The sequence below is a fragment of the Cibotium barometz genome, chromosome 38, assembly GCF_041138505.1.
Source record: "Cibotium barometz isolate CiBa-2024 chromosome 38, ASM4113850v1, whole genome shotgun sequence".
NCBI lineage: Eukaryota > Viridiplantae > Streptophyta > Polypodiopsida > Cyatheales > Cibotiaceae > Cibotium > Cibotium barometz.
Genome location: NC_141083.1, coordinates 25,593,581 through 25,620,580, shown reverse-complemented (window position 1 = coordinate 25,620,580; position 27,000 = coordinate 25,593,581). Strand labels below are relative to the sequence as shown.

At 46.6% G+C, this 27,000-nt stretch overlaps 1 protein-coding gene and 2 pseudogenes across 7 annotated transcripts in view; all 3 read right to left on the bottom strand.

Annotated features, from left to right (window-relative positions):
• The window catches only part of LOC147616517 (double-stranded RNA-binding protein 7-like), a 42,933-nt gene that overhangs the window by 946 nt on the left and 14,987 nt on the right, over positions 1 to 27,000 (bottom strand). For 3 of the 7 annotated variants that reach the window (XM_086777592.1, XM_086777597.1, XM_086777595.1), the window contains 3 exons: positions 12,941 to 13,015; positions 356 to 621; positions 10 to 235 (listed from right to left, as the gene is read on the bottom strand). In XM_086777592.1, the coding sequence (XP_086633718.1) occupies positions 10 to 235; positions 356 to 601 (472 nt within the window). In that variant the 5' untranslated portion in view covers positions 602 to 621; positions 12,941 to 13,015. The remainder of the gene's footprint in view (positions 1 to 9; positions 236 to 355; positions 622 to 12,940; positions 13,016 to 27,000) is intronic. The other 4 variants (XM_086777591.1, XM_086777596.1, XM_086777593.1 and 1 more) reach the window with 2 other exon arrangements.
• On the bottom strand, positions 7,135 to 12,934 carry LOC147616519 (uncharacterized; annotated as a pseudogene).
• LOC147616518 (uncharacterized) lies at positions 25,658 to 26,754 on the bottom strand (annotated as a pseudogene).

Here is a 27,000-nt window from a genome sequence, read left to right as displayed (position 1 = left end):
GACACAAACCTGGATCTGAAAAAATTGCTATCAAAGCAGTCCTTGCAGCCTTTATCTCTGCTTCTTTCTTGCTTTTACAAACCCCTCCTTTGTATTGTACCCCAGCAATCTCTACTGTGGCACTGAATGATGGTGACTGTTTTTCACCTGACTTCTCTAGACTGTAGACTGGCAAAGGCAGCTTGCACTTCTGTGCATACTCCTGTAGAAGATTCTTGCAAAGTCCGGACTCATGCTGCATGCAAAATTTAACACATTCAGATGGACAATGTCCAAGCAAATACATGAAACTCAGCATTACCCACACAAACATAGCACTAAATACACGAGTTAAGAGAGGAGCACAAAAAGACACCAGAGGGCCAGGAAAGGCTGTGCTTGTGTTTGCTTTGGTTGCCAAAGCCGCCAACGCCACCTCTGCAGCTGCATGTTCTGCTTTCTTCAGATTCCCAAAGAATGCTGGTGATTCATAGGTTTCACCTTGAACAGTTACCGAAGCTTTGAATTGTGGCTCATGTGAAGGTCCCTCCTTCCTAGTATCATAAATTGGTGCTGGCAATCCAGCTTTTTGAGCGTATTCCTGTAGCTGACTTTTGAACATTGGAAACTCGTTTGCAAACCCTGAAATAACAAAAGTTTAGATCTCTCTCTCTCTCTCTCTCTCTCTCTCTCTCTCTCTCTCTCTCTCTCTCTCTCTGCACTTTGACTGGCCAAGATGTGTGACACTCGACAGAGCCACTGAGTTATGCAGAGCTCGACGCCCGAGACCCAGTGGCCCTCGCCCACGGCCACGCCCCTACAAGAGGATCCGGGCCATCTCATCTCCCATCATCGCACGACTTTCTCGCTCCGGCTCAGTTTTACCACCTTGAGCACCATGTCACAGCAGCATGCATAGTGCTACTTCTCCCCACAGAGCCCAACATAATTGAAAAATGCCACCAAGCTAGAACCACAATTTCTGTAGAAAGCCTTAAGGAGACTTCAATGAAAGGACATCGCTCAAATGTTGAGACTTTTGAAAAGTTGTTTTGATTCTTCTCAAGGTGATGCCACATGAAGTAGACACAAGCATACCTTTAGCCAACCTTGAAGCCAACAGAACTTTTGTTGATAAAGGGGGGTACCAAAAGGATTCCTTCTAGGTAATTGAATGATGTGCTAGCCTTAATTCTCATCCTCAACCTATTATCCAAATTGAGGTGCCAAGAGGGGTGTTGTCAGTACTCCAAATTTCCGATCTCATGTCTTGCAAGTTCTGCTTATGCCAAGAGAGAATCACCAACACTCCTCTCTTTGAACTTCCAAAAAATTCATAGTCATGGTAGTTTCATATGATACAATTTGGTTCGTACGATACGATACAGTACGAGAAAATATGGTATGATATTTTTAAAAAAAAAATCTTATCATACAATAAAATACAGTCTTTTAAAAAAATACTTACAAACTTAGGTATTTTCATTTTCAAAGAGAAGACAAGTTGTCACAAACCAAAATTCAATTAAAACCACGTTGAAAACATACATAGGCTAAGTCATACAATGCGAGGCACTCTAGGCGCAGGTAGTAGTAAGTACAAGAAGAAGTGTACAAAAAAGAGAGGCTAGAAGGTTGAGGCTAGAATTTAGATGGAGGAGGCTAGATGGAGAAGTGATCACTATCAAAATCAGAGCTCTCACTAGGATCATCTCCATCGGAAGAGTGCCCATCGGAGTGCTGGCCGAAGTCACCTTCACTAAGGATGTTGCCCTCGTCATTAAACTTGGGCTCTCTAATGTCTTGTGACAAGGCAATCAGAGCGTGCTCATTTGCAGGAGCAGAGAAAGAACTACCGGAACCTCATCGTGTGTAGGTTTACACTCTGCTACTCGAGCCGGGACGCAAGGTGTATCCGCAAGTGCTTGCTCGCACTCCTCTGCTACTAGGCCAAGTTGTTGAGTGCCCACGACGAGTACAAGCTCGTCAATCAATCTCTTCGAGATCAGCATAGAGCTTCGCATACAATCTCTCCTCCTCCTCATCTACCTCCTTGTGGACACTCTTGAGAGAGTCACTTATGAGCTTGAACTCATCCACATTGACCTACAAGTGATAATGCGCATTGACACATAGTTATTATCAAATAAAACTCAAAAAGAAAAAAGATAGAAGTTTGCAACTTAAGTTTTAACGTTTAAGTGGTCATTTGTGGGAAACTAGTTGTAGCTTATACCTGTCTAGCCAAGTCTATCTTGTGCATGGCATGCAACATGCCCAAGTTAGTGCGGTAATACACTAGCCACTCTAACTGTCATGTGCTCAAGCCGTTGTGGATGTATGAGAGAATAGGTGCTCCAATTCCTCTCACACGCACCCAAAGCGCAATCTTGAGCCAAGAGTCTCAAAGCCACCTTTTGGAGGCAGCTGAGCGTGTAGCTAAATGTCTCCCACCAAAAAAGGGGGTTTCACAAGATACTCCATGTTCCAAGTATGTGGTGATGCAAGTGTAGCTTCCCCCCTCTGGTCGTTGTAGCTAATAACCTCCTCCAAAACTCCTCTTGCAATGCCTTGGGCAAGAAGGCATCACGGTCCTCTAGCAACTCAATGTCGGTGAAGAGGATGGGTGACTTGTAGACCGGATGTAGCAAGGCGACCAGACCATGAATAGGTCGTCACATCCACCTCCATCTCCTATCCACAATGTGCAAAAGATCTTCGCAATTCTCCTCATCGAGGGAAGAACAAGCGCGCAGCTCGACGGTGGCCTCTCGCATGAAGTGGACCAAGAGCCCCAAGGTAGCGCCCTCCATGTCAGTCAGATGCAAAACCCTACAGAAGGGGGTTATGGCAATGACAATGCTCTGCACCTCGGTCCAAAAATCCTCATGCAAGCACGATTTTTGCATGTCCTTTGCATCACTCGTCTCTCTCTCATCCCAATCCAACCACTTGGAGCCGACCACCGTTTGGCGACAAGGTGTCTTCACATCATATAGCTTCTCCAAGACAAGCCACATGCATGCGAAGCGCGTGGTGAAAGGCTTCTTTAGCTCGAGGGAGCTATGTGCACGGAACATGGCAAGCACCTTCACCTTTGAGATGAAAAAGGTGATGATGGAGGTGGCTTGCCACATGATCGTCTTCATCCACTCCAACTTTCCCATGTCCTCCCTAAGCAAGTCTACACAATGAGACACACATGGCATCCACTATATGGAGAAATAATCCCTCTCCAACCAGCCGCCCCATCTATTGGCAATTTGATGCATTATCGGTGACGACTTGCATCACATCATACATGCCAAAACATTTAAATAAGTAACTTAATCATACTTTCAAGAGCATAAAGCAAGGCACACCTCATGATTCTCACCTCAATGATGACTTGCTTTGATATAGAGATATATGAAGTTTGCCCGTTGTCTTCCTCCCCTTCTTCTCGGAATCCACCGCTCCTACAAAGTATATGCCTAGAGGGGAAGACACAAGTATGTTGATGATTCCCCTCTTTTTTCTATCACTCTACCCATCAGAGAAGATGCTACATCCATACTTGGCCGATCCTGCTCGCAAGGGCGCTAGAGAATTATTAATTCTCTCCGTCTCTTTGTCAAGTCGTTTCGTGCGCATGTCATGGTATGAGATGCCGGTCCATCCATCATGTCGGACCCACATTTGCAATGGCTAGGTGAAATTGCACTCAATAACTGTGCGTGCGATCTCTATCTCCACTTGACGTTGATGCTCTCAAAGAACTGATAGGGGACCCATGGAACCCCCGGTAGCTTCGACTAATGTAGGTTGCCTCGTGCCTTGGTCAGACCTTGGCCTCTTTGCGGATGAAACCGGCCTTCAGAAATTTGACAGGCGGTGAAACAAACACTCGCACACAAAACTCTTCATCACCCATGGGAACCTCGAAAAAGTAAAACAAACAGGGGAGCTAGAGTGCTCCTGCAAATAGTACAAGGACATCGATTGGCCCTAAAACGCAGTGGTGCCCCTTGCGGTATTTCTTTACTTGATCAAAATTTGAGTACAAAGTACAACTTGTCGAATCCTCTACCAATAGGATCCCTCGAAGTTTTCAACCAGGACTTCCAAATAAGAACTCTCCCTATTACAGCAAAACATTCCATAGAGAAGGCACACCTATACGACACCTCCTTGCTTGAAAAGGTCTTCTCCATCTCTCCACAATCCTTTCCCAATCAGCAGTAGGGCTGTACCAAACCATATGTCCTTCCTATAGTCACAGCTTGCATGTAACCTCGAGAAAACTAGAACCTGTTCACATGAATCCAGAGACATGTTCTCCATATGAAACCAAAGACCTGTATCCAATAAACCATAGACCTGTATCCATAAACCATAGGCCTGTTTCCTCGAAACCATAGTCCTGTTTCCTCTCGAAAACCAATGTCCTGTTTCCATGACAGATAAACCCACATATGCACCATCCAATCACGGTGCCAAACACCCAGGGTTGTTTTCCATAGCACCAAGCGAGAGAAAAATAGAGAATCTGTAAGCAAATCCCTGAGCACATATAAGTTCGACACGAAGAGAAATCACACCATCTCTCCTATGAACATTGTCCCGTGCATCTATAGCTTGTTCTCCTGTTCAAAGTCTCTCGTACATCCATGGTACACAAAAGAGAAAACACACCAGGCCCTTATGATGAGAGAGAGAGGTTATACAGTGGCTGTCTCTGTCTGGCAGCGCCTCCCCCCTGTTTCGCCTCCCCTCTGGCGCCTCCTTCTGGTTGCCCGACTGGCTGCCCGTTGCTGGCTGTAGCCCAGCCGCCTGGTAGCCTCCTTGCTGGCTGCAGCCCATGCACAGCAGCACCTGGCTGAAGTCCACCTGGCGCCCACAGCCATACACAGCCCTGTAGCCCATGCGCAGCAGCGCTCACCACCTGTAGACCATGCGCAGCAGGGCCAGCTGCCTGTAGCCCAAGCGCTGCAGCACCCGCCCCCTGTAGACCATGCAGCAGCAGCGCTCAGGCTTCAGCTGTAGCCCTTGCGCACAGCACCCGGCACTCACTGTAGACCACATGGCGACCACCTCTGCCCAACGATGACCACCACCCGGCGATCTCCTCTACTTCAGCTTGCCACTCTTCGCTTTATAAAGATACGATGCGCTTTTCTCAAAAACGCCAAAAGAAGATGGCAAAAATGCATGCCATAAATAATAATACTTTTAAATCATCAAAGGTTAAAAAACCTTATAAATTTTAAAGTCCCTTTTGTCCCCTTTCACACTTGGGCTGGCCACCATATATGGGTTTCCTTTTCATATCCAACTTGATGCCGTTCACACTGTCCATCCCGTGCCCGTGCCCGTGCCCACCTGCTTGTTGTCCAGAGGGAAAAACACAGGGTCATAACAACGGAGGTAGTGGGAGAGGAAGTGTCCTGTGGCAAGGAAATGACCTCATCATGGGCGCTTGAGCTTGCCCCCCCACCTTTGCAATGTGCTCCCGAAGCCTAGTGAGGCCGCTCGCATAAGGCTTGCCATGATATTTACATGTCCACCTATAGATTTTGATTTTCTGGCGGCTTGTGAGACATGGATAGCATGCAATATGAAAGCTTCATTCATATCTCTCGTCATTGTGATTGATGAAGAGAGAAGCGACTTGAGAGAGAGGAGTGGAGAGAGGGGGAGGAAGGTGGAACTTATGCTTAGGCAATGGATTATAGAGCCTTGAGGACAAAGGAATAGAGGATGGAGAGGGGGGCAAAGAGAGAAAGAAAGAAAGAAAGAAAGAAAGATATATTAACGTCTGCAAAAGGCCAAAATTGGCCTATGAGACAACCAAGTAGTACAATGATGTTCCTCCAGTCATCAAGAGGAAAATGTGGAGTGAGAATAAAATGTACAAGTATGACAACACGACCATAAGAGACTCAATGGTGGTGTACAAACGAGAGGGTGTGGATGGAGTACTAGGGCTACTAATGCATCTCTATATGCTGAAGGGGTGATACAAGTATGATATGTTATCTACTCCTAACTCCATCCAGTCCCATAGTCTGGGTACAATATGTCATACATCCGATCTACTCCTAACTCCATCCAGTCGCATAGCCTGGGTACAATATGTCATACATCCGGTCTGAGAATGCCGTAAATGTCTGGAACATGCGTCCTGGATCAGAGCGAAAATGTGCCAGCTGCTCCTGGACCTCCTGCTGGTGTCGAGACCAGATGGCCGCGATCTCTTTGTGGTGTAGCCGTGGTGTCTGGTAGCCGGCTAGTCTGGGTCATCGCCTAGCTCGAATCTCCTCCGCTCGCTGAGATGTCACTCCCAATGTGTGTGGCTAAGCTACTGGTGCCAATCTCTAGAAGAAGTCAGTCAACTGGGACTGTCTTCTTCGCTATGATGTGCGGGTGTCTGAAGTAAGATCTCCCTGTGTCTCTGTAGTGCTAGTAGTAGTCTGCCTAGCTGTCTCTGGTCCGATCTCTCCCAGATCTGTCTAAGTGATGTGATCCCTCTAAAAACCTCAAGATAGCATGCCCTGATCTCCTGCAAAGCACCACACTGGCAAACAAAATGCTCCTCTGTCTCTACCCCCGTCTGGCATAATATGCAAATGCGCTCTGCTCGAGGGATGCGTGCTGCTCTCCCAGTCTCAATCTCTAGTTGGTGTGATGAGACCCTTTGTCGCCCAATGGCTACTCTGGCTCCATGTGATAAGTGGACCTCCAAGTATCGTGGTCGCTGGATGAAGCCGTCTGTGGAGGTGCTCAAGAAGTGGTCTCTCTAGTAGAGCATCTTCGTCGGGAGTGGCTGACTGGGAGATAGCCAAGTCTCTTGTATGTGGCCCTGCCAAATGTCATGTCTCATGACTCTGTTCCTCTCTGTCTGAGAGAGGCGTCTGTGTGGTGCAGCTAGGTCATACTGTAAGGGTGGTAATCTGTCAATATCAATCCTGTGTGATGATATCCACTGTACCACCTGGGAGTACCATGACCAGGTATGTCCCTCCTCAGCAAGCTGTCTGGATGCCTCAAAAGCAGCCCGAGATACCCGATTTAGTGGGAGCTCCCGCATCCTGTGTATAAAAGATATAGTCTGGAACATGGCCTCTACTAACATAGGTGGTATAGCAAACTCCGCTCGAAGGATATCATGTGGTACTGAAGGTTTGCTGCGGATCATCCGTGAGAGTATCAAAATCTGAGGGCGCTCTATCTGTGTCCATGAGGATGTAGCCAAACCTGGTGCCCATACTGTTGCTGCATACATCAATGCTGGAGTAACTAGTGTATCAAATAGCCACCCCTTAGTACGGGGCTCCTGGAAGTGTGCCTGGTGACACTGCCTGTGCCATAGAGAATCTCCCTGATGAGCTGGTAAATGTGACCCCAAGGTATACATATGAGCCCACCACCTCTACCTGTCCCCGGGCTAGTGTAAGGATAGTCTCGCATCTGACTGTTGCTGATGTATGAAAGACCATAACCTTGGTTTTCCCAAGGTTCACTGTGAGTCCTCGCTCCGCACAGAAAGTATCCAGGGCCTGTAGATGCCTTTGTAGCCCTGTCCGAGGATCCGACACAAGAATGATATCATCAGCATATAATAGAATGTGTGCAGTCGTACCTGAGATGTCAATCCCAGAGCCTCCTCCGTGTATTATGTGGTCTGCTACCTCATCGATGTATAAGCCAAAGTGTGTCGGGGAGAGAGGGCAGCCCTGCTTCACACCAATGGTGCTAGCAATCATATCTGATAGTCCCCCTGGGCATCTAACTCGTCCAAACACTTGCTCATATAATCTGTAAATCCCCCACATCATGTCGAGGGGTATGCCCAGTGTCTGTAAGCGGTGGAAGAGGCGCTCTCTCGGGACTGTGTCGAAGCCTTTGCGAAAGTCCACAAAACAGCAATAGAGTCTCTGTCTCTGTGCCTGAGTTTGGTCAATCAAGCATCTCAGGGTGAAATTGTGATCAATAGTAGAGAAGGCTCGCCGAAAACCTGCCTGACCAGGGGCACGAAGCCCCTCCCTCTCAGCGTGTGTGCTCAATTCTGCCTCCAGGATAGCCCCATAGAGTTTGGCCAAGGTATGACCAATCATGATAGTCCTGTAATTACTGGGGTCCAACATGTCCCCAGCTTTGTGGATTGGTACAATAGTGTGCACCGTCCACTCAGCCGGGAAACCTTCTACCAGAGCCCTGTTAAAGAGGTAAGCAATAAAAGGAGAGAGTGTGTCAGCTGCATAAATGAAATGCTCACCCTGTAAGCCGGTGTGATCCTCAGCTCTCCCATGTTGGAATCTATGTATAGCTCGAGATACCATATCGGTAGTAACGAAAACCGATGAGGTCGGTGGAGTCTCGGTGGGGCGAGGGATGAGTGGCTGGTGCGGAACATCATAAAGCCCTTCTGCATAACTCTGCCAGCGTTGAGGATCAGTAATCGGGGTGGGGGGGGCGTGGCTCTCTGAGTCGTCGCCAAGCAGTGGCTGCATCTTTGCTCATGAGCATGTGGTAGATGTCCCAGTATTGAGCCTCCTCATATGTGCGTCGCTTACGGTGTGTAAGAGACCGCATCTGTCTACTGGCCTGCTGCTGTGTTATTTCCCCTTTCGCTATCTGGGCTCGGAGATGTCGATGAAGCTCTCTGCACTCATTATCATACCATCTATTCTGGGGCATGTCCCCAAATCTAGGTGGCTTCCCTATCTGGAGATGGTGTGGAAAGCTGTGGCTAGCTACTGTGTGCAATACGTGTGAAAGCTGGGCCGTCAGTACATCGATGGGTGCTGTAGGGTCCACACCAAAGAGGCCATCATGTACTTTTGAATCATAAATGTCTGCAAGCTCCCGGGTAAAGTGGAAGATGGTACGAGATGCCTGAGTGGTCAGGGGTGGCAGATCAAGAGAGCTCCTAAGAGAAAAAGCCAAATAAGTATGGTCCGCACCAATGGGGCATGTCGGGATAGTGAAAGAGTCTATCAGGTCTGTGCTCTCCCGCGAGCCCAATATGTAGTCCACAGTGCTGCTGCCTCCTGATGATGGGAAACATGTGAGTTTTCCCGATTCTGGCCATTGTGACATCCCATTATAAATAACGAGATGATGTCTAGCTCCCAGGTCCAGAAGGTGTTGCCCATAACCTGTACTGTCTGGCCCACTGTCCTCTGACATCCTCGTGGTCCCTGCATCTACATCGTCTAGTGCCTGTAGGATGAGGGGATCTGTGAAGTCGAATGATTCACACTGTCGATTCTGTGCGCGTGCATTGAAGTCCCCCATGAGGAGAACCTCCCCCATGGTCAAATAGTGTAGGATATCTGCGGATAGAGTGGCGTATGGAGACTCACTAGGAAGGGCCCCTCTCTCCTCTCCTCCTCCAATCTAGTCCTCCATGTGACATGTGTTGAATCTCGACCCCTTCGGCGGGAAGTGGCATATTGCCAAGTAAACTGTTCTCACCTCTGAGAGCTGTAGGCTAATCCACATGTAGCGTGCCTCTGGGTCTCTCGACACCACCCTGATACGCTGGTGTAGTGCTCGTCTCAATAGTATAGCAATCCCACCTGAGCTTGAGAGCTTGAAGGCTTGAGAGAGAGCTTCAAAGGTGAGAGCTTGAGAGCTTGAGAGAGAGCGAGAGAGGCTAGAGAGCTTAGAGTTAAGAGCTTGAAGGCTTGAGGCTTGAGCCTTATATAGGTATTAGGCTATAGCATATGGCATATCATATATGACAAGGCCCAAAACATACAAAATGGGAAAAAAACGGTCGAAAACGTTCACAAACGGTCAAAAACGGCTACTTCTCAAAACTGCACACAAGTGACAACGGTTGGAAACAGGACCGTACGATATGTCGTACGTTAAGCGGTCGTACGCCGTACAGAAACAACTATGCTCGTAGTTTGCCACCAGCTCTACCAAAATTGTTTCTTGCCATCATTATCACTACCCCCCCCCCCTTCCAACCTCCAAAAAACTCGTAGTTTGCCACCAGCCCTACCAAGCCATCATTTTCCAACAGCCCTACTTGTCAAGATAAACACCCTCTCCACCCACCAAAAAAAGCTTTCCTTCTTAGCCCACTACTGCCCACCTTGCTCACGACATTGTTCAAATTGTGCACGTGAAGCGAGTTTCCACAAATTCGATTAAGGCATGCAAACTCTATCAAGGACAGTGTTGCAAGGTTTCCCATAAGATCTTAATAATTTCACTTAATCAACGACGAGCCAATGCATGTATGATATGCAACAGAAAACTCAGTGCGTGGTTATGCTTGCTTCATGCGCAGGCACTGCAGTGGAGATGCACCCCCCTAATACTTCTATTCCGGAAATCTGGTTACGATGCTCTGTAGAGGCATACATACACTGTCCTCAAATCCATTGTGCACACAATAAAATCAATACCAATAACTGCAAAGTTGGCTTTTGAGCCAAAGGATTTCCATACACCGGACTGACAGACAGTCCAACACCTTACTTCTGGAAAAGTGCACGTCTTTGTGAGATTCTTCAACGACACACTTAGAGGAAGGTAGGAACACACCCAAATCAGCCTGTAACCTAATTTCAAGTGCCCGTCCAACAGTCCTTACTCTGCACAGTTCCCTTCTGGCCATACAAGTGTCATACAGCTGCTGATTCACCGGATCCCTGCTGTTGTACCGGTGCGCATGCACTCCATACAGCTGTGCAAGATGTGTCGTACTTAAGTGTCAATAAGCCAACACTTAGTAGGAGGCTCCTCAAAATGTGCCTAGACACGCTCTCTCTCCATACGGGCTAGAGAGTCATGCTCCCTTGCTAGTCCGTTGTCATGCAAAACTGGGGATCTGTAAGAGTGACTCCAAAGTATACATACTTCTGCACAATCTCCATTGGGCCCTCTCTGTATAAGAAAGATAATCATGAGGTGACCACATAAGATGTGTTGAAGACCGTATCCTTGGTTTTGCCCAAATTGACCATAAGGTCTCTCTATGCGATCTGTCCAATTCATCCAAGGTTTCTGCAAACCCTTGGCTGAATCTCAGATCAAGACAATGTCATTAGCATATAGCAACATGGGCACTCCTGTATGGGCCAATGGTGAGCCTCTACCTCCAAAATTGTTCATAAATACGGCAATCTCATGAATGTATAGACTGAAGAACGTGGCTTAGAGTGGGCAGCCCTACTTGACCCCAATTTTGCTACACATGTCTCCCGAGAGGCCACCGGGTGCACATACTCGGCCAAGTACGGCCTCATAATCAAAGGCCTTGCACAAAGTAGTAATACATCTACCATGACCTCGTCTCCTCTATGATAGCCTGTAATGTAAATATATGTTCTAGCATGGAGAAGTTTCTCCTGAAGCATGCCTGGCCTAATGTTCTATGTTCCATCCTCTTGACATAGAGCTGATCATGTCCTCTAGTACTGCTCCATAGATCTTGGCCATTGTGTGGCCAATCATGATAGTCTTGTAGTTACCTAGGGGCTCCTACTTTGTGGACGGGGATGATGGTGTTGGTGGTCCAAGAGGGGGAGAAGCCCTCACAAAGTGCTCAGTTAAAAAGATTTGCAAGAATGGGAGCCAATGCATGGTGCCCATGGGAAAGTGTTCTGCGCGGAGATCCTCGTAATCTTTTGCTCTCCCATTATGCAGCTTTTTAAGAGCCCTAGTGACATTGAGAGCATCGAATAGGTAAGATGAGTAGGTTCAAGGGATGTGTGACATCTGTGGTATAACTGGTCCCGTAAATCATAGGCTTCCCAAAGGTTAGGATCTGTGATAGGTGTAGGAGTTCTTTTTTCCTCAAGAATGTGCCAAACTTTGGAGCTATCCTCGCTCAAAAAGAACTGGTAAAACTCATGTTCTCGTCTAGCGAGAAACATGCACTTCTTTCGAGACGAGTGAGTCTATGGAAGATGTGTTGCATCTCACATGCTGAAATTAGCCCATGTTTCCTCTCATGTGAGATGTGAGCATGGTGGATTTGCACTCTTTGTCATACCACCCATTCTCGGGTTGGGAGCCCACCAACAAACTTGCTAAGGAGCATGTGGTATAGGGAAGCTGGCGTGTGGTGGGACAGGTGGTCCTCATAGATGTGGTCAAGATCGTGATGGAAATGGATGCCGATAAATGTGGTGGCAAGGGGTGTGGGTGTGGGGGTTAAGGTGTAGCATGAGATCGTGAAAGAAGTCTTTGTATGAGGGTAGAAAGAATGGTGAAGTCTAGGATGTGTGGTATGAGAGCACGAGACCCCATGAGGTAATCGACCATACTAGAACCTCCGCTATGCCAGAATCATGTAAGGTTGTCTAACTATGGTGGTGGCTGAGAGAGAGAGAGAGAGAGAGAGAGAGATTAAACGTCTACCAAAGAACCAATGGGCCTATAGGCTATGAGACCAAAGTGATACAATAATGTCCATGGCATATCTCATCATCGAACAGAAAATAAAATAGAAACAAAACAAAACTAAACTATCTAATTGGAGTGATACAAAACTGTCCGTGGAAATCTCATCATGGAATACCATGAACATGAAACATATGAGAGAGAGAGAGAGAGAGAGAGAGAGAGAGAGAGAAGTTGGATGTGCTTTCCTACAAGAAAGATATATTAAACGTCTACTAAAGACCCAATGGGCCTATGAGACCAAAGTAATACAATGATGTCCATGGCATATCTCATCATGGAAAGGAAAATAAAATAGAAACAGAACAAAACTCTCTCTCTGGAGTGATACAAAACTATCCATGGAAGTCTCATCATGGACATCAAACATGGGAGAGAGAGAGAGAAGGGATAGGCTGGATGTGCATTCCTACAAGGGGGCAAGGTGTGTGTGTTAGGTGGGATATTGGTCTCTTATATATGAGAGCACATTAGACAAAAAGCATGAAATAAAAAAAAGATTTTAATTATAACCCAACTTAGCTTATCTTGTAAAATGATAACAAATTATTACCTTTTCACTTACCTTATCCTTGCACCGAGGATGTGTTAGTCCCTAGTATTGATTCATAAACAATTCCCAATGTCCCTGCATAGAAATCAATTCACGCACTCAGATGTCCAAGCATCATATATGACTTGATCACAATGAAGAGCTATTCACGCACATGCATGAGCAGAGTTCTCCCATCTTATAATCCATTGTATTCAAAAGGCCATTAACACACATCTTTACCTAGACTCTCTAGATAAGAGACATCAAACCCAATCCAAACTCACCAAATTAGGCGATTGATTACCGTTGTAAGTGCAACGAAATGCGTTTCATGCCTTGGCGAAAGTATGAAACATTTCAAAAAAAATCCCTGCTGCTTTTTTTTAGAAAAAAGAAAGGGTTGCTATAAAAAAATTCCCTGCCATACGCAGGCCATGTGGCATGCTGGCGCAGATGGGCAGTCTGGCAGACAGTAGGCAGAGGACAGTCGGAGAGAGAGAGCAGAGATAGATGGCGGACTGTTTTTTGCTGAAAAAGCAGGCTGCAGCCAACTATATTGGGGTTGCCTCTTTTTTCTTAATAAAGAAAGCTAATGCTATTTTTTGCTATAAAAAAAGCATCAGGCTGTTTTTATAAAACGCAAGAAGGGAAAGAGAGGGGGGGGGCGGGGGGGTGCTAGCACACAATTAAAAAAAGGCTCAGTTTTATTGGGAAAAAGCACTTAGATGTTTTTTTTTGGGCCATAAAAGAGGAGGCCTTAGGTCTCTTGTACTCAACCCATGACGAAATCGACTGAAGGCAGCCTGTTGCGAGGATTCTCAGCGGGCCCATCTCCTCTTGTGCATGAAGTAAAGGTGGGTCACCTTGTTTTGCATGCTTTTCCCCTGATTCTTAGGTGAAACATATGTTTTTTCCCCAGCTTTTCTGAATTTTCAGAATTGGTCACATAGGTAGCTTGCAACAGCAAACATTTCCTTCTTTATATTTGTCCCTTTACCATGGCGGCACAACTCCACTTCGTTGATGAAGTTTCTGACCATGAGAAAGATCATCCTCAAGGGTCAAGGTAACACCTGGAGGTGGTAGAAGGGGTTAAGAAACCTTACTTCAAGGAGCAGATGGCACAACTTTGGGTAGAGTTCCAAGCAGAGATCCCCTTTTAGCAAGACCAAGTGATTTTACTTCAACGGGCAGTGATTGGTGCAACAGCTCCTGCAGAACCGGCAACACAGTAGCTCCTCCTTTCACACCCGAGGCTTTAAAGGAGAGGACTTTTATAGGTGAGAAAAAGGACACGACCCACAAGATGGTTGACTCTTGGCTCAACCACCAGAACTACACTTCGAGTTTCACCCATTCCTAGACGCCTAGAAGATTCGGATGGCTAGGGGTCTTGTGAAGAGGAAAGCCCTTCTTTGTAGTAGACCTTTTAAAAGGCCCACGAGTCTTCATACTTTGCAAAGTTTGCATCTTCTTTGCATACTTCTTCTTCTCGAGTGACATTAGCTTGTGCTTTCTTATGATGGCAGTCTTTTTCATTGTGGGTATTTTTTCCACAATGTTTACAAGGCTTCTTAGCATAGCAGTCCTCTCCATGATTGTTTCTTCCACACATGGAACACTTTATACCTTTGTATTTGTTCTTTGTGAAGGAGGAGCTATCTCCCCCTGCTTCTTTGTTCTTTATCTTCTTTTCTTCTTCCTTGAAAGAGGTTATGACCCCTTCCAAGGTGATATTGGGCAGGTTCTTAAGTGTGGTGATGACGTTGTCGTAGTGCTCTTTAGATATTGACTTCATCAATACTGCTAGGGCTACATATTCTTCCACGTTTGCTTTCAAGTCATGCAAGCTGCTTCATTAGAGCCTTCATCTTGTTCACATGAGCATCAAAGCTCTCATGCAATTGCATTGGGAGTCCATCAATTCTATTTGCAAAGAAACTTTGGAGTTTCTTGCCAGAGCTCTGAAAAGCTTGTCAAACATCTCATAGGCTTCTTTGGAGGTTGAAAGATCTGCTACATGGTATATAAATTATCAGAGAGACCAAGGGTTATGAGGCCAAAGGCTCTTTGATCTTTGAGTTCCATGCTTTCAGGGTTGCATCTTCTTATCATCTCCTTCAATGAAAGGCAAGAGGCCCTCCCTCATGATACTAAAATTCAACTTAGTCTGCCAGGTGTGGAAATTCTCCCCATTGAACTTTTCAATTAACATGTGGGCGGCCATGATGATATGCTAAGATTTTGGGAAGGTCTGAACAGAGGAAAAAATTCCAATGCTAGTGTCTAATCCCTTCCAAATAATGTCCAAGGGAAATTACGGTTTCCAAACAAGAGGGTTTTTAGAAATAATGATATGGCAAGCTGTAGCAACCCTCTAATGCTAGATTCGCACCCTTGGGCATCACATGCCAAATTTCCAATGACATCCATGCAATGAAAACATTTTGCAAACATGTTTTGTCGAAGTCTGGGTTGATTCCACAGCCTTTGTCGTAGAGAACCTCACTCCCCAATCCGCAATGCCTTGCCACAAGCAGCTATGCTCCACTGGCATCAATACACAAGCATGTGTGTGCCAGGTCGAGTCGTAGAAGACCTTAATGGTCAAGGACGCGGACATAGAGTAGGTGAAGAGAATTTGAAGAAGCTCTTACCGCTGAATTTTCTGATTTTGAGAGAAGAACTCAGCTTTTGATCAAATTGTCCACAATAGAAATGCTCCAAAGCATTTTCAGTAGGTACATATCCAAGAGATAGCAGCTGAAAAGGACTCCCAAGGGCTGGACAGCAGTGAAGCACTCATTTTCCGGCTGATCCAAGAGTTGGAGAAGCAAGAAACCATGCCAAAAAGTATGTGTGTGATTATGCTGAAAATTGTCTTCCTTCACCTCCTCATGAAGAAGGCGCCTATTTCCCTACAACGGAGGGAGAGGATAAGTCTTTCCATTCATATAATGGGCGGCCATTGGGCCACCTCAACAAGAGCCACACCTCTCCCATAAGTGGAGAGGATGCCCAATAAGTTGTCCACTCTCTTTTATTTAAAAGAGTGCTTCATTAATGAGAGTTTGGACAGCCACCATCCAATAAGTGCCCAAATTCACTTATGACCTTTCTGCCCAGTCTTTAATGAAGTGTGGATGCCCAAACTCACTTCTAAACTATTAGGTCGTACTTTAATGTCCGCCCAGTCTTTAAGGAAGTGTGAATGCCCAAACTCACTTATCAGTTGTCCGGTCGTACTTCCCCATGGGAGGTAAAAAAGGGTTGCCTTTTGAAGTTGACAGCTTTTTTGACACTATTAGGACGCTATGGGATGGGTCACTGGATGGGACTGTCCCACCATGGGCCGAACTGGCACTTGGACTTGTGGCTACTACCGACCTGTGGGGTATCCATGAGGTTTGTCTCTATAAAGTCGGCAAAGGTTTCACTTGCCGTGGCCTCCAAGTCCAGCTTTTGCTTCAACTGTTAATGAACTGTGGACTTACAAAGCAGCACAATGAGCTAAAACACAAATAAGCTTAAATAAAGAGTTTAGAGTCACACCTACCACCTACTTACAGCCCACAAACGAGTCAAAGTGCAGATTCACACGGTTCACGAGAGGGTGTCCCCGGTCCGTAAACTAGACACGCAGCTCTTGCAGGCAATACAACATTTCACCCAAAAACAATTCCAAGCATGCAAGTATCCCATGCATAAGAATGTATTGGACAATCTCCCTTTCATTTAGCTTGTAGCAAGCAGTCATTCCGGGCATGGGCATAGACAGTATGTCCCCAGTGCCCACGCCAACCAGAATGACGTAATCTGGATATGGACGTGGACTGAAATCCCCATCTTCTCATATCCAGCCTAATGGCCCTTGGTGTAGACATCAGTCCCCTGGGCCCTACCATGAGGTGCCAGTTCACATGACCCTTGGCGTAGACGTAAGTCACTTACCACAAAGTGTCATGTCCACACTATGGAGCCTGTCCATAGGTCCGGAGGCGTAGAGAATGCCCAACTACTAACATTCCCCTCGGCTTCTGAACAGTTGGCTGCAATTGGTAAGCTTCCAAGTATGCTTCTAGGAGCCTCTTGGAAGTACACCTCATCCATCCATTTGCCATCCATGGGTGAATAATTCTTGAACTTCATAAGGTAGCGTCTTTGAAGTTTGCCACCTGGAAACACAATCTGCTCTGGCCATAACGCCTCTTTCCAGCTCATCCACGTCAGGTGGATCTTCCATAACTGGTTCTCTAGGCTCTAGTCCCACATATTTGCGCAAGAGACTTACATGAAATGCATTGTGTATTCTCCCCAATGAATACTTCTTCCAAGAACTTTTCTGATCGGCCACATAGCATTTAAGCAAGTCTATTACAGCTGAATTTGTAGCTTCACTTTGTCCATCTGGTTGAGAATGATAAGCTGATGAAAAATAAAGCCTTTATTTTTCCAGGAAAAAGATCCTTCTATTAGTTTTTTTTTTAAAAACCACAAAGGGCTAGATACAAACTCGCCTCCATGTACGGCAAGGGGAACAAATAATCAAGAGGTGGAGAAAGATGCACTTCTCCTGCGGCTGGCCACTCTATGAGGAGAAGGCTATCTCATATAGGGGGAGGGGGTGCGAATAACCACACAAGTGGTCTATAATGCCAAGTATATGTGAGAAAGGGTCTGGTCGGCCAACATATTTGCACTCAACCTGTTGTGTGGACATGAAATTGCCATAAATCTTTTATTAAATGCTACGCTTCTTGTATGCACTGCCCACACCTGCTACCATGCCAGATAACACCTAGCCGCCTGCTATTACAGGGGTACCAGAAGGCTACCGACTGCACTGTAGAGACTGCCGACAAGGTACTCCTGCCTTCCAATGATGGTAATGTTGATGTTAATGCTGCTGATGATGATGATGATGATAATGATGATGCTACTGCTAACTGCTGCACTAATCAAGGATTTAGACAGTTCATGCCGAAGATTAGCCATGGCACGAGCGTGCACGTGACACACGGAGCATATGACTGAGGGTGATTCTATGGATATATTTCTCATCCGTGTTAAGGATTTGTGAGAGTGGTTAATCAATATTGATAAGAGGTAATACCTGACAATTCACTTGTTTCTACGGTTCTCAATGGTTTGCCTGAATCATATCAAGGATTCGCTGTCACTCTTCGGCTCCTGACGAAGAGAAATTCATATTTGTACACATTTGATGATTTGGTAGCTCTCTTGTTACAAGAAGAGCAATCCCAATCCAACCAAAATAGCATGATTGCTGCAAATCAAGCATTTGCTGCCTTTTTTTGTGGCGAAGGGAAATTTGGGACATCTTCTAGTGCTAAGCCGAAGGGCAAGGCACCTACCCGTTCAGATCCTCATGCGTCAAAAGAGGGTGGAGACAAGAAGAAACGGTGTAACTATTGCAAAAAACCTGGACATGTCATTGAAGAATGCAAAAAGCGTATTGCGCGTGAGCAAAAGAAAAAGCAGCAAGGTTTAGCTGCTACCACCGATGACACTAAGGAAGAGGCCAACTTGGCCCATGATGGCTATGCATTGCTTATCACATGTAGTATCCCGTCTATGCCTTCTTCCTCTATGTCAATTTTTTATGCTGATTGGTACTTTGATAGTGGTGCTACAAAGCACATCACTTCATGTAAGAAGTTTGCCACTTTGCAGGATGCACCTAATGGTGGTACAGTCATGTGTGCTAATAATGCATCGTATGCCATTAAAGGCATTGGGAATGTAGATTTGACAGCATGCAATTTCACTTTACATGACACATTGTATGTACCTGGAATTCATAAGAATCTCATCTCTCTTATCTACTCTTGCTAAAATTGGGTTTAAAGTTCAGTTTTCTGGTCACTGTTGCTCAGGTCATGACTGTCAAGATGTCACGACCCTGTGTTTTTCTCTGGATAATATGCAGGTGTGCACGGGGACATGGTGGACAGTGTGAATGGCATCAGGTGGGAGTGAAGATGGAAGCCCATGTGTGGATAACCCCATGTGTGAAAGGGGGCAAAAAGATTTTAGCTTAAAAAGGTTTAAAAACCTTTGTAATCGTTTTAAAAGCCCTTCATTAAAGAAAAACGTGGCCCTTAAGCTATTTTGGGGCCACGTGTGCTTTTTGGGGAAAAGGAGGGGCTGCCAGGAAAAGGAGGCGCCTATCTCTCTGGTTGACGTGTGTGCTTCTTTGTTGAGGAGGGCTGGTCGCCTGAAGATGCATGTTGGCTGCGTAGAACTGGACTGTATGCTGGCTGCGCACAGGGGATTGCTTGCAGGTCTGTACGACTGTACGGACAGGACAAAAAACAGGCGCATACAGGCTGCTGTGCGTGGGGAGTCTTCTGAAAAAGAAGCGCATACAGGCAGGGGCTGCAGGGCTGCGTTTCTTGCAGGCGGCTGCAGGACAGCAGGCGCACAGAGCTGGGCGTGCTCTCTCTCTCTCTTTTCCTTGCCAACAGGTGGGCTGGATCTCAGGCGCAACATACAGGAGGCTGGACTGTTTGTTGCTTGGGCAGTTTTCAGGGCACCTTTTGATAGGAGAAAAAGCGCATGGCTGCAGGCGCTTTTCTATCTTTTTCTTGGTGCAAAAGCGAAGGACTGGACTGAACAGGGAGCTGGTTTTCCATGAACATAGACATCATGTCGATGGCGTTCAACTGATGGAACTTTCAGCTTCTCTTTGCTTTGGATTCGGGATTGTTTTGGGACAGTCTATGGGCTGTTTTTGTTTGGCTGCAAATTCAGCTATGTGCTTGGGTTTTTGACTGCAAGTACAAGGTCATGTGGTTATGTTTCTTGGCATGGGAGTGAAGCAAGCTCGCATGGCTGCGTGCTCATGGAGCAGATTGTTTTCTTCCTGCTAGAAAGGAACAGTGGGAACTACAGTTATGAGCATCTCTATGTTGCCAGATGTTTCATGAGGGAACAGGTAACTAGATGTATGGGAAACAGAACAGAAGTTTCAAAGGGAAACAGGCCTAAGGGTTTCATGTGGAAACAGGTCGTAGGTTTTCTCGAAGAGACATGTTTTTGGGTTTCTCCAGGAGATAGGTCACATGCAGGCAGAAGGTACAGGAATGGACACATGTATGGTACAGCCTTGCTACTGATAAGACAGGGGACAGGGAATCCATGACAGAGATGGATTTACCCTTGGAAGGTAGAGGGTTTGTACAGGTGTGTCGACTGTATGGTATGCTGTGCTGTGATACTCTTTTGAGAGACAGTTTGGGAGTCTGTGTTGTGATGCAGAAGCACTGGATGTGTCTGGGTGTGATGCTGTTCATAGTGTGAGAGGCTATGGATGGTTGTGGCAGCCTTGATCATGGGAGAAAGCTTCTGTATGCAGACTCAATGTGAGAGAGTCTTTCGATGTGAGCAATGGCTGGACTTGTTTGTGAATGCCGTGTGGACAAGAAGCCAGATGCAGGTTCTTTGCAGGCTTCAGGAGTTCTACTGGGACGGCTGAGTTTCCAGCCTTATATTGTAATCAAAGCTCTTTTAATCAATTAAAGAAATACCGCAAGGGACGCCACTGCGTTTTGGGGCCAATCGGTGTCCGTGTACTATTTGCAGGAGCACTCTAGCTCCCCCTGTTTGTTTTCCTTTTCTAGGTCCTCAATGGTGTTGAAGTGTTTTATGTGCGAGTGTTTGTTTCACCGCCCTTTGTTCTCTGAAGGCCGGTTTACAAGGTTCCGTTTGCCGGGACAATCGTCGACTTTCTCAAGTGGGCGAGTCCGTGGTTGCTTTGGTTGGGACAATCGCCAACTTTCCTAAGGGGGCGAGCTCGTGGTTGTCTCATGAGAGTCACATTAAAAGCTTCAACATGAGGAAAGTGAAAAGGAAGTGCAGGACACAGTACAGGATTTTGTGTCTTTGCCTATATGAGGTGAAGAGCAAAAGCTGAGGATGAAGCTCAGGAGAAAAGACACCAAGGACAAGAAGTAGTCGGCCAGGAACAAGAAGCAGTTGAAGTGTTATGGTGCAGGAGATGCGTTGAAGGCTATGGCTTTCGACAGTTTGTCACCGGTGGTATCTTCATAGAGGCTTCATGGGTTCAGAAAACAGTTTCCTTCTATGTTTAGCAGTGGTGATCTACTATGCTTCATCGAGGACTTGTGCTTATCACTTGGGTGGAGTGCAAGTAGGTTTTGGGTGCCTGAGGATGTATGAGATGAGGCTCAGATGGAAGTGGAGGAACTTGACGAGGTTCTTATTTCTGAGCATATTCTGGCACATAAGGAAAGAAAGGTACATGGTAAAGTTTCCCGTCGCTATCCTGTGAAGTTCAAGAGCTGTTCACTGATGGATACGAAGTGGATGGAGGAGGTTCACTGATGGATACGAAGTGGATGGAGGAGGTTCACTGATGGATGCGAAGTGGATGGAGGAGGGTGACTTAGCAGATTCACCTCAGGAGTTGCAGCTTTATCTTGATGCCTATGAGTTGGAGTCGACTCTTGTTACGGCTCGTTCAGGTTCAGCAGAGCATAGGTCTGGAGCATTGCCTGATGCTCAAGAGGGGGGTAGCACCTCCACTCCCTTGATGTTACAGACAGGCTCATTTGTTATCTAGGAGTCGCTTGGTGACATCTTTGTATTCACCCGAAGGTACTGAGGCTGACAGTACATCTGCTTATGGGACTTCTATGATATTGTGTTGAGATGGTGGTTGAGTATGGTTCACAGTCGCGCGCACCTGGAACTCTAACTGCAACTATGGATAACTCTATGGAGGACATAAGTCTTGCGAGCAGTCCTAGAGTTGGTTTGGTTCATGGAAATATGGATCGAACTCTATTTGTGCATGTATGCATACACTTTTTGAGGTAGAGGTATTTTTGTATTCTGGTGCCATTGGATCCTGGTATCATTGAGAATACATTGGGAAATACTCTGCATTGTGTCATGTGCTGCATGTATGTTGGTATGATACATCAAGTGCTTTATTATGTTCATGGATGCACCATTGGGTGTAACTCCTGCGGGATGGCCATGAAACATATGTGGGAAAGTGCTTAGTGGATGTAGTGTTTGGATGCATTGAGTGCTTGCATATGCTCATGTTTTACCTTCAGTCGTGGGTCCTGCGGGATGCCCATGGGTGTAAGGCTTGCGAGCAGCCCTTAGACTATTACTTTGGAGTAGGTAGAGCATTTTGAGGAGCATATTGTTTGCGAATGCATGTGTGTGTCATGCATATGTGTGTCATATGTAGAATGATGCATGGTTTTGTTTTTGGCTAACACAGTTAACGTGTTTCCATTTGGTTTTAGACTTTTGCTGTAGGTTCTGAAGGAACAAGCAAGAGGACAGTGTGGCTTATTGTGCAGGATAATTGTTCTATCATCCAGATGCATTGGAAGGCCATTGTTTTTGCCATATGGGTGTCTTTGCTCATGAGATGCTTTACTGTGCCATTGAGTGCAATCGAGGACGCTTGCCATTTTTCAAGAGGGGGGTATGTCACGACCCTCTGTTTTTCTCTGGATAATATGCAGGTGTGCACGGGGACATGGTGGACAGTGTGAATGGCATCAGGTGGGAGTGAAGATGGAAGCCCATGTGTGGATAACCCCATGTGTGAAAGGGGGCAAAAAGATTTTAGCTTAAAAAGGTTTAAAAACCTTTGTAATCGTTTTAAAAGCCCTTCATTAAAGAAAAACGTGGCCCTTAAGCTATTTTGGGGCCACGTGTGCTTTTTGGGGAAAAGGAGGGGCTACCAGGAAAAGGAGGCGCCTATCTCTCTGGTTGACGTGTGTGCTTCTTTGTTGAGGAGGGCTGGTCGCCTGAAGATGCATGTTGGCTGCGTAGAACTGGACTGTATGCTGGCTGCGCATAGGGGATTGCTTGCAGGTCTGTACGACTGTACGGACAGCTGTACGGACAGGACAGAAAACAGGCGCATACAGGCTGCTGTGCGTGGGGTGTCTTCTGAAAAAGAAGCGCATACAGGCAGGGGCTGCAGGGCCTGCGTTTCTTGCAGGCGGCTGCAGGACAGCAGGCGCACAGAGCTGGGCGTGCTCTCTCTCTCTTTTCCTTGCCAACAGGTGGGCTGGATTTCAGGCGCAGCGTACAGGAGGCTGGACTGTTTGTTGCTTGGGCAGTTTTCAGGGCACCTTTTGATAGGAGAAAAAGCGCATGGCTGCAGGCGCTTTTCTATCTTTTTCTTGGTGCAAAAGCGGAGGACTGGACTGAACAGGGAGCTGGTTTTCCATGAACATAGACATCATGTCGATGGCGTTCAACTGATGGAACTTTCAGCTTCTCTTTGCTTTGGATTCGGGATTGTTTTGGGACAGTCTATGGGCTGTTTTTGTTTGGCTGCAAATTCAGCTATGTGCTTGGGTTTTTGACTGCAAGTACAAGGTCATGTGGTTATGTTTCTTGGCATGGGAGTGAAGCAAGCTCGCATGGCTGCGTGCTCATGGAGCAGATTGTTTTCTTCCTGCTCGAAAGGAACAGTGGGAACTACAGTTATGGGCATCTCTATGTTGCCAGATGTTTCATGAGGGAACAGGTAACTAGATGTATGGGAAACAGAACAGAAGTTTCAAAGGGAAACAGGCCTAAGGGTTTCAAAGGGAAACAGGCCTAAGGGTTTCATGTGGAAACAGGTCGTAGGTTTTCTCGAAGAGACATGTTTTTGGATTTCTCCAGGAGATAGGTCACATGCAGGCAGAAGGTATAGGAATGGACACATGTATGGTACAGCCTTGCTACTGATAAGACAGGGGACAGGGAATCCATGACAGAGATGGATTTACCCTTGGAAGGTAGAGAGGGTTTGTACAGGTGTGTCGATTGTATGGTATGCTGTGCTGTGATACTCTTTTGAGAGACAGTTTGGGAGTCTGTGTTGTGATGCAGAAGCACTGGATGTGTCTGGGTGTGATGCTGTTCATAGTGTGAGACACTATGGATGGTTGTGGCAGCCTTGATCATGGGAGAAAGCTTCTGTATGCAGACTCAATGTGAGAGAGTCTTTCGATGTGAGCAATGGCTGGACTTGTTTGTGAATGCCGTGTGGACAAGAAGCCAGATGCAGGTTCTTTGCAGGCTTTAGGAGTTCTACTGGGACGGCTGAGTTTCCAGCCTTATATTGTAATCAAAGCTCTTTTAATCAATTAAAGAAATACCGCAAGGGGCGCCACTGTGTTTTGGGGCCAATCGGTGTCCGTGTACTATTTGCAGAAGCACTCTAGCTCCCCCTGTTTGTTTTCCTTTTCTAGGTCCTCAATGGTGTTGAAGTGTTTTATGTGCGAGTGTTTGTTTCACCGCCCTTTGTTCTCTGAAGGCCGGTTTACACAAGATGTAGCTTCTATTGTCATGTTTGGTACATTGTGCAATGGTTTGTACAAAGTGGATATAGGATACAAGAGTCTCATTATGCTACAGCTATCTCTACCCCTACAATTCTACGTGACAGTAAATTGTGGCATGCTCAGTTGGGTCACCTTAATTTCCCATCTTTTATGCGGTTGCAAAAGCATAACATGGTCCATGAGCTGCCTCCTTTGCAGCTCCCTGTAAAGCATGTATGTGAGGGTTGTTTACTTGGGAAGATTCATTGACATTCTTTTCCCAAAGATACCGCTGTACGAGTTACTCGATCATTTGCAGCTTGTGCATGGTGATGTCTATGGCCCGATGCAGGCTCCATCTCTTGGGGGACATCTATATTTTGTCACTTTCATTGATGACTACACTCAGTTCACTTGGGTGTATGGCTTGCGAGCCAAATCAGATGTGCTTGCATCTATCCGTGCTATTTTTACCCTTGGCTGAAAATGCTTGTGGCCATAAGCTTGTTGCTTTGCGTACAAATTTGGGGAGGAATATTTATCCAATGAGTTCCCAGCTTTTATGCAGTCTCGTGGCATTGTAGTTACCCGGATCCATAGGGTCACCAGCCTTATGGATGGGGGCAATAGTGCGTAAAGTCCATGCGGGCGGGAACCCCTCTACAATAGCCTTGTTAAAGAGATGTGCTATAAATGGCGCCACCGTGTCGGCTGCATATGAAAAATGCTAACCTCTAAGGCCTGTGTGGTCCTCCGCGTGTCTGTGCTGGAGTCGGCATATAGCACTCTCCACCATATCTGCTGTAAAGAAAGTAGAGTGAGTGGGCCGAGGCTCTGAAGGATAGGGTACAGGCGGTTTATTTGGCACATCATATAGTGTCTAAGCATACGTATGCCAGATCTTGGGGTCAAAGATAGGGGTGTGTGAACGGTGTTCCCGTAGCCTCCGCCAAGCCTCAACTGACTCATTGCTCAAAAATAAGTGGTACATGTCCGAGTGTTTGGTTTCCTCGAACATGCGTTTCTTACGGCGAGTTAAAGATTGGTTAAGTCTCTGTGCCTTGTGGCCCGAGATTTCACCTCTCTCTACCTCCCATTTGAGACGTGGACAGTAGCCCGACACTCGTCATTGTACCAACTATTTTGGGGCATCTTTCCAGTGTTACTCTTGGCAGTACTCCTACAGGAATGTGGGAGGCTCAATAGGGTGGATGTATGTAATAAATCTGTAAGCTGTGTAGTAAGAGTGTCAAGAGGTGAGTGTGGGTCTAGATGAAGAAGGCCTCGGTAGATAGAAGTACCATATAGATGATCACAATCATGTGTGAAATATACAGTTGGGCGAAGTGATGTACTAGTAGTAGGTAAAGTGGTAGAACTAGAAGGATGTGTCGAGCCCTATCTATGTGATCTCCCTCTGATGTAGTCAGGGAGTTTGGTAGCCTGGTGCTCTCGGTCTCCGTCTGGCTCAGAGGTCTGCAGCGCACTGAAGTATAACCCCCTCCTGTGTCATGGTAGGCACGGGGATAGATCTCTGGAAGAAATCACTGAGCTGGAGTTGTCGCCCACCTCTCCCTGTGGTATGAGTCTGTAGCAGTGTCTCTCTGTGGCACTGTGTTTCTAGCAAGAACTGGCCAAATCTGCGATGATCTGCGGACTCCATGATCTGGCGGAGTGAGGGATGTCCACTGAAGATGGTGGTGTATCTCTCTCTAATGACACTATATGCTCTGCATCTGCATACATAATGCTCCTCACTCTCAACCTCCTCCTGGCATAGTCTACATATCCTCTCTGCTCTGGGGATCCGTGCTGCCCTACCTGCCTCAATCTCAAGTTGGTGTGATGACACTCTGAGTTGGCCAATCGCCACTCAGGCACTGAGAGGCATGTACACATCCATATATCCGGGTTGCTGAATGAATCCATCCGCTGAGATACGCATAAACTGATCTCTCTAGTATAGCATCTTCGACGGTAGAGGCTAACTAGGTGTAATCCAAGTCTCATGGGTGTATCGCTGCCATAAATCCTGTCGAAGGACTCTGTTCCTCTCATTGTGAGAGAGCTGGATGTGTGGTGCATGTATATCATACTGGAAAGGTGGCAGGTGATCTATGTGGAGACCATGCTGAGTGAGCCACTGTATCATCTGTGAATACCATGATCTCCTATCTCCACTCTCTGCTGTGAGCTGCTTGGACGCCTCAAAAGCTCTATGTGAGAGTCGATCTCATGGCATATCTCTAATCCTCAGCATGAAGCAAATCGTCTAGAAGAGGGCCTCTACTAGCATAGGAGGTGCAACAAACTCCGCTCGGACAATGTCATGTGGGACGGAGGGTTTGCTGCGGATCATTTGTGAGAGCATGAGAATCTGAGGCCTCTCTATCTGAGACCATGTGGAGGTGGCGAGCCCAGGTGCCCATACTGCTGCAGCATACATCAAAGCAGGGGTGACTAGTGTGTCAAACAACCACCCCTTCGTGCGGGGCTTTTGGAAGTGTGCTGTTAGAAGTCATCTCCTGTCTATTTGTATACACCAGGGCCTCTGTTGTGGGTGTGCCCGCCCGTATATCATTTTTCCACACTCCCCGTATTTTTTCCCTATTTTTCCCATTTTTTCCTAGTGGCTGGAGGGCTGCCAGGTGATGCCAGGAGCACTCTGAAGCTGGCCGACTGCATCTGTAGCAGTCGTGGGCTGTCTGAGTGCTGGCCGACTTGTTCTGTGCAGACGAGGGGCAC